This window comes from Lissotriton helveticus, chromosome 7 (assembly GCF_964261635.1).
Source record: "Lissotriton helveticus chromosome 7, aLisHel1.1, whole genome shotgun sequence".
Lineage (NCBI taxonomy): Eukaryota > Metazoa > Chordata > Amphibia > Caudata > Salamandridae > Lissotriton > Lissotriton helveticus.
Genome location: NC_136068.1, coordinates 133,136,511 through 133,144,318, shown reverse-complemented (window position 1 = coordinate 133,144,318; position 7,808 = coordinate 133,136,511). Strand labels below are relative to the sequence as shown.

The 7,808-nt window shown below is 46.4% G+C and overlaps 1 protein-coding gene across 1 annotated transcript in view; it reads right to left on the bottom strand.

Annotated features, from left to right (window-relative positions):
* Positions 1 to 2,718: 2,718 nt before the first annotated feature.
* LOC144768223 (actin-binding Rho-activating protein-like) overlaps positions 2,719 to 7,808 on the bottom strand; it is a 103,125-nt gene continuing 98,035 nt past the window's right edge. The window contains exon 2 of the mRNA XM_078651722.1: positions 2,719 to 3,868. Within this exon, the coding sequence (XP_078507848.1) occupies positions 3,419 to 3,868 (450 nt within the window). The 3' untranslated portion in view covers positions 2,719 to 3,418. The remainder of the gene's footprint in view (positions 3,869 to 7,808) is intronic.

Genomic DNA, 7,808 nt, shown 5'->3' with positions numbered 1-7,808 from the left:
TCATTGTCACCACAGACAACAGCTGACTGAGAACAGACAGAGAAGACCCCATCCTACTCAACTTATTAGCTGCTTTTGACACTGCCTCCCATCCTATCCTCATTTGACACCTCCACAAAGCCATCATAAAAGGACCAGCAATACATAGGATCTACTCCTTTCTCACCGGCTGCAACCAGTCAGTCATCCTGGCTTCTTACACGTCAACCACCATCAACCTCATCTGAGAAGTACCACAAGGATCATCGCTCAGCCCCATGCTGTTCAATCTACATGATACCTCTCCCAAACATTATCTGAGCCCATGGAATCAACATCATCTCCTAGGCCGACGTGACCCATCTTATCTTCTCCCTCTCTGATGAACAAAGCACCCACTATCTGACCAACTTCATCTTCTGCATGTCCAAAGTCACCAGCTGGCTGAAAGTAGTACTCCTCAGCAGAGACACCGTGCTTTTGAAATCCACCTGGTGGCAAGTACTCTCGACCCAACTCCCTGCACAACCAAGCCAAGTACCTAGGAATAGTGGTAGAAAATCTGCTTGCAATGACCAGCCAAGTCAATGCAGTCACCACCTCTTGTTTCCATACCCTCAAGACCCTAAAAACAGCTCCCGATCAACACACACAGACCATTTCCAAAACCCTCATCACCAGCAAGATGGACTATGGCAATGCACTCTATACCAGCATCACCGCCCAACTGACCAGATCATACAAAACGCAGTGGCACAACTGACACTCGAGCTCCCACCCTGCACTCACATCACCCTAAACCTCAGATACCTGCACTGGGTCCTGGTTCACAAACGTGCAATCTTCAAGCTCCTCACACACACACACACACACACACACACACACACACATACAAAGTTCCACATAATCAAAGGCCTTCTACCTCAACCGAAAGATTAGCTTCAACACACCAACCAGAAAACAGCACTCAGCCAGCTTCCTGCTTGCACGCATTACATTTTACACAGAGCGGGATGTCGCGCCTTCTCATACCATGCTTTAAAAGCCTGGAACAACCTCCCCCTACACATCAAAGCTGACTCAGTCCTTGAATTTCACAAGAAACTGAAGACATGGCTGTTTACGTACGCTCCAGACTTCTACAGCTAAGTCCCTGCTTATTAGTGCAAAGATACCCTCCCTGGTGAGGAATATGTGATGTAACAACGTGATCAAATTGATCGTGGTATGTTACATCGCAGTTTTTACAATGCAAGTCGTTACAACAACTTGCACTGAAGGGCGCTGGACTTAGGAATAGTAAGATTTACTATTCCAACACCAATCTACCTACAGTAGAGAAGGTGTTGGAATAGTAAATATTACTATTTCTTAGGTTATAGCACCATCCAGCGCAAGTCTATGTAATAACTTGCGTTGTAACAGCTGCGTTGCAACTGCATCGCGGTGTACTCACTGCGATGTAAAGGATGTTTCCCCTGGTAAGTGATGCGCTCTACGAGTGGTCGTAACATAACAACAGAAAGAACTGTGTTACCTGAAAACCTCCACAGGTGTGCACAGAGAGAAACGTTTTACCTAGGAGGCTGGGAACCATCAAACACACCTACAGAGAGCACAGTGTTACCTGGGAACTATCGGTAGTGTATATGTTGTAAGCTGAATGAATACCCAACACAGCTCATTTGTAGATCAGCTTCTTCTGTTTAATTTCAGCACAGATAAACTACATGTATCTCACCAGCTGGCCAGGCTCTAACTGTCAGGACTAGAACCTAAGCTGGATGAGATCATCAAACACAGAACACATAAGCATTTAAGTATGAGTAACAAGTAAGACTATAAAACAATACAAAGCATGAAATCATATTTACAACTGTATACAGAGAGAACAATGTTACCTGGGAACCAACAGAGTAACGAGTGAAGAGAAGAGTGTTACCTGGGAACCATCAAGGGCACCCACAGAGAGAAAGCATTACCTGGAATCCACCAGACTAACATGCACAGAGAACGGTGTTACCTGGGAACCATCAAGGGCACTTACAGAGAGCACAGTGTTACCTGGGATCTACCAGTAGGGCGGACAGAGAGAACAATATTGCATTGGAACCACCAGAGGAGCATACAAAGAGAATAACCTTACCTAGGAACCACCAAAGTAACAAGCACAGAGAATAGTGAAACCTACACCTACAGAGAGACAGTGTTACCTGGAGTCCACCAGACTAGCATGCTCTCAGAACAGTGTTATCTGGGAATATGCAGAGAGTACGCTGTTATCCTGGAATTGTCCAGGGGCCTAGAGAGACAGCAGTATTACCTGGGAACCACTAAGGGCAAAACACAGGGTTACTGGTGCATTCAGAGACAGCAGTGTTCCATGGGAACCCCCAGGTACCATACAAAGCGAACAGTGTTCCATGGGAACCATCAAGGGTGAGTCCAGGGGCAACAGTGTTTCCTGGGGGGTCACAAAGGCCTTATACAGAGAGACCGAGGCTACAACTGGGCATTATGAAAGACACATAAGTAGAGAAAAGTGTTATCTGGGAACCATCAGTGGAACAACTTGAGAATTCAAGAGTACCTGGCTGCCACCAGAAGCACATGGAGAGGTCAAACTTACCTGGCAACATCAAAAGCACATAGATCAAAAGGCTTTACATTGGAGAATTCATCGAATGTGTCTTACATGCAGCCAATCACCTCTGCTAACTCATGCAATGAAGAAATACATATTTTATCATGTGTATTTATTTTGGGAAACAAGATGATACCCTTTCATCTTTGCCCAGGCCTTATTACTGTGGCTGTTCCACACAAGTGAATTCAGTAGGCAGCAGCGTCCGGGACTCGCAATGTGGGATGGAGTGAGGTAACTGCGGTATAGTCCAAGTCCAGGTAAAGCTGAATGCTCAACACTGCCCACATCCCCTTGTTCCCTAGGTTGGAACCTGTTAGACTGGTTCTCACATTGTCCTGTTTTCAACTCTGTTGTGAGGGTTTTAGTTAATTTGTTGCTTCTGCGCTCCCTTCCTCCAATCTTAGGCCATTAGTTGCACTCTAGCACCCTCCTTTGGGCATTTGTGGTAACAACGTAAGGCAGGTAGCTGGCAACCTTAATTCATCCTTCCCTATGGTTGGCATGTCCTCGCCACTCCCACCTGCTGGAATCCTGGACTGGTAGAAACAGATGCAGTCCAGCAGATGGGGTCCTACTTGTGAAAGTCTGACAGGCTTTCCCTGCTCCCTTTGAACAGAGGGCTCATTCTTTCCTCTCCCCCACTGCCCTATCAATGGCATGATAGAAGCTTAGTAAGTCAGCTCAGTGGGTTTATTTCCTATGCAAACTTTCCAAGATTTAAACTTGCCCTGTTTCTGAGGTCAACAAATGAGTACCACTAAATACAGCATCAGTGCGCCTCCCAGGCTACTACTAAGTCATTTTATCATCCAGCAGAGTGATCAAGATGTGATCGTGCACCCCCTGCCACAGCATCTCACCCTCAAAGTCCAGCATACCATGCTTCCGGGCCCGCAGCAGGATGCCAACCACCTTGTCCGAGACCCTTACATAGTGCTCGAAAAGTCTGCCAAAGGTGACCCGGCGAAGCCCGTCCCGGCCCTGCACACCCATGTCCCTGATGACGAGGCACAGCTCCTCCATCTCCCTGCGCACGTGCCGGTGCGCCCTCTGGCCCCTCTTTTCGGTAGCGCTGCCCTCTTTAGGCCGGCCATAGCCCTTGTCGCCCTTCTTCAGGCAGACGGACATGGAGTGCGCATGGTCAAATTCGTCACTGAAGGGGTTTCTTCGCTGGCTCTCCAGGTGCTCCTCAGACCGGCGCTGCCAGGACATCCTCACGTCCGCCATTGTGGTGATCTTCACCTGGTTAGCAGGGGAAAGAAGAGCAATGGATTATGGTCACATTCACCACGACGTATCACACAAGATGGCTTCTGACTGTAAACAAGATGGCCACTGACCTCTCAATATTGGTCGTGAACATGCTCTGTGTGGCATGGGGTGAAGGGAACAGAAGTGAATATTTGTGTGGTGGCAGAATCAGACTGGAGACATGATGACAGGACACTTTCAATTCCCCATCACAGGATTGTTAAACTACAATTTTTGATGAATAGCTCTTTTTTTACCACACATACTTAGGTTGTGTTGCATGACTCTCTGCTGAGAAGCAACCAAGAGCAGATCCTTGAGTAGGAACGTCTAGTGATATGGATTGGTTGCCATCCTATGTAGGGGTAGGGGTGAATGTTACCAGACCAGGGAGCATATGAAGGCATATGCAGAAAATGCAGGCATATTGCCCAAATGTAGTATTCTTAACCTCTAGCCTTTAAAAAAAAATATGTGTGTGTGTATATATGTATACATATAGTGTCGCTGGTGTTGACGGTGCTCTATACAGGAGCTGCTTTCCCCCCAATCTTGAGAACTACCCAGAGTTCTCTGCTTCTTTTTTGATTGATATCTCAAAAACTACTGAACGGATTTACACCAAATCACAAAAAGCACCCTTTCTGGACCAACATCTAGCTTTCTGTCAAATGTGTTGTAATTCTGTTCAGCAGTTCGGGTTGTAGTGGTGTTCGAAAAATGGAAAATCCCATAGACGTAACATGGGGGAAACGTGTTTTGGGACCCCCCTTTTTTCATCCCAAAACTTGACAAGTGTGGTGCTAACTGAGGTCAGGGGCATGAGCCAAATGGTTATTTGGTCCGGGTAAATTTACCCCGGCCCTCTCAGGGTCTTACTAACTCTCCCGTCGGCATCCTACACACAAATGGACCAGTATGGAGACTACCCTAGTCCTTTCAGAGATTGCACAGTGTATATTTATATAGATATGATCCCCCACTTCATTCTGAGAAGTCAAATACTATCAGAATGATATATTTTACACATATTTATGTGACACTAACTCACATCATAGCAGATGTGAGGCCAGTAAAGTCAAAATTAACAGAGGAGAATATGATCAATGTGGAAAGATAGTAAATGCTTAATATTTTATTAAGAGTTAGCAAAAGTCTAGATGTCTTGCCAATTTTCTATCAATACAAACTAATTATCTTATACTCTTGTTAGGTAAAGTGATGGTAAGTCACGGTGAATCTTTCATACAGCTAATGGTGAGACTTCTTGGGCAGGGCACTCACCTGACTGGCAGAGTGTGGACTGGAATCTAAAAATTCCTCCAGAGGGTCTAAAACCATGGAATTGTATACATTGTTTCCCCTTTCAAAATTAGAGAATCCCACTAGCAAACATCAATAATGGTAACTTTATTTTGATGTATCATGCGTGAAGCAATTCAAAGCCACAATGAACCCACAAAAACTTTCATAATATCAATGCAATGGTACACACTGTTTGATGTTATCATTCCAGGAGCAAGGATCACAGATTATAGGTCATAAATGATGAGAAATGTTCATGTTTATGACAATCTACTCTTCATTTTAATGTTGACATAAAGTCAGACTGATGAAGGTGCCTGTATTTAAGTGAGTACCTCAGCACTCCTTTGTGGAGCTCACCATGATGCAGCCTGTGCATCAGAATTAGTAAAAAAGGGAAGACAAAATGGATGATAAATAAAAGTGTTTGAAACCCATAACTTATGTTCTGGACTTAACATATATATATATACAGTGCAAAGGCTTTGATTCTGAGTTTGGTGGTCCAACCGCTGGACCGCCATTCCGGCAATCGGGAAAGCCGCATTGCGAGTAAACCATTGGGCTGGCGGTGCTGCGACGGTGGTGCCACGGCGACAGCATGCTTCAGCTCATAGAGAGCCTGCAGCACATGCCACCGCCATGGAACTGCCTCTTGCACGTCAGTGCACTGTGTACCAAGCACCATGTCCTGCATGGCACACACTGCACGCATGACAGTGCGACATGAAGAAGGCACAGCATATGCCCCCATGCACACCCCCCATGGGCTACAACACCCTGGGGTCCTGTTTGAGGACACTTTCCTGCCTTTCTGCCGACCTTTTCATGGCGGGGGCCCCACCCTGGAATGGTCGGGGTAAGGGAGTTCGTAATCGCCACAGCAGTGCCGGTATTGAAACCACCTCCATAGCCTGCTGCTTTCCTGACCACCATCGCAGGATCCAAGATCCTGGTGGTTGCGGCGGTCTTGTGACGGTGTGACCACCCTTCCCGTAATCAGGCATTCGGTCCGACGAGGAAGTGGTGGGTGGACCGCCAACAACGGTATGGCGGTCTCAGGACCGCAGTACTCATAATAATGCCCTAAGTATGACAAAAGAGGACTACACTAAAATTAGTGACCATGCTTAACTAGTAATGTTGGTATCTGGTGGAGGAGGAAGGTAAACACCTATCCTGGTATGATCAGAGCTTTATCCACAGACTGCTTTGTACAGGGGTAAAAGTTATGACAATTTCTTTGCCCACCATTATCTATTTTGAGTGGAGGCTCTATAAAGATTATGTACATGTACAACCAACAGGGCTGGACTGGCTGTAGCGTGCACCGGGGGCTTTGTACCAGTGAGGGCCGTCTTTGTTACTGAGGGACGATTTTGAAGCAATGCGGCAAAATCTGCCCCCTGTAACATATTTGCAGCAGCAATGTTTCCCACCAGCGTCGAAATTCTCATATTTTACTTGGTATTTATGGGTCATGGAGGTGGTATTTTTCAGAGAAGCCATTTGCTAGTTCTGTGCATCACTCACCAGATACTGATGAGCAATTGGGAGTGTGAGTGATGTGTATTATAACCATTTCAAATTCTTTCCTGATCTTTTTTTGGTTGATATCATTTGATTCTCACGAAATTTGGTTTTTGCACTATTAGTTATTTAGTCAATCTTCTATACTTTTTAAGTTCCAGGAATTATATAGTGTCTCTCAACAACCAGAGCAGATGAGACACATTGTTGGCTGATTTAATTTTTTTTGTAAAGGAACTAAGTCGTTAGGGTCTTCTTACGACAGCAGTGGGACCGCCACTGACAGGACATCAGTGGCAGTCCCACCACCACAGACCGTTGGTCACACCGCCGCATTTCGATGCTTGCGGTCGGACCATCAGCTGTCAAAGGAAATTCCGCTGCCTCCAACAGGATCTAGGATCAAATTTGTGGCGGAAGTTGGAATCGTATCCCTTGCATCGAGGCGGTGCCTGTGCAGACACCGCCGTAGGGATTATGATTTGCGTTTCCGACAACCTTGTCATAGCGATCCGATTCCATTGAAAGGCTGTCAGAAAACTTTAGGGGCCCCACGCAGGGGCCCCGTCCTCCGTTGGCCACTGTAAAGTGACCCTGTGGACACATGCAGTGCTCTCTCTCACGCACTGCATGCAGTGCCCCACATGGTGCCTGGCACATGGTGCATGGATGTACAGAAAGGGCTCTTTTACACTGCAGCCCGTGCTGCAGCCTTTTTCCTGGGTCGCAATGTGAAAGAGCACTTTTCTGACAACCAGCACAGTGGTTTCATCCTAATTCGGTGGTCAGATTGCTGACTGCTTTTCAGGCAGTCTCCTGACGGTGAAGTGTCACAGGGCTGGATGTGTGCAGATAGCGGTGTTATTCTATTTGCCAAATAACCCCATTTTATGGCTGACACATGCTATCAGTACTACCTTTGTACTGCTGGCTCTAGTGGCTCAGTGGAATGGTGCAGCCACTTGAGGGATCTGTGTTTCACTTCATGGCTACAAGCTTGAATCTCAGTGGGACCACACAGGAAACAGCCTAACAGTTTTGCTATAAACGACGTGCAATGTAATCACTTCATAGAGTCAGCTAACAGCCTGACACG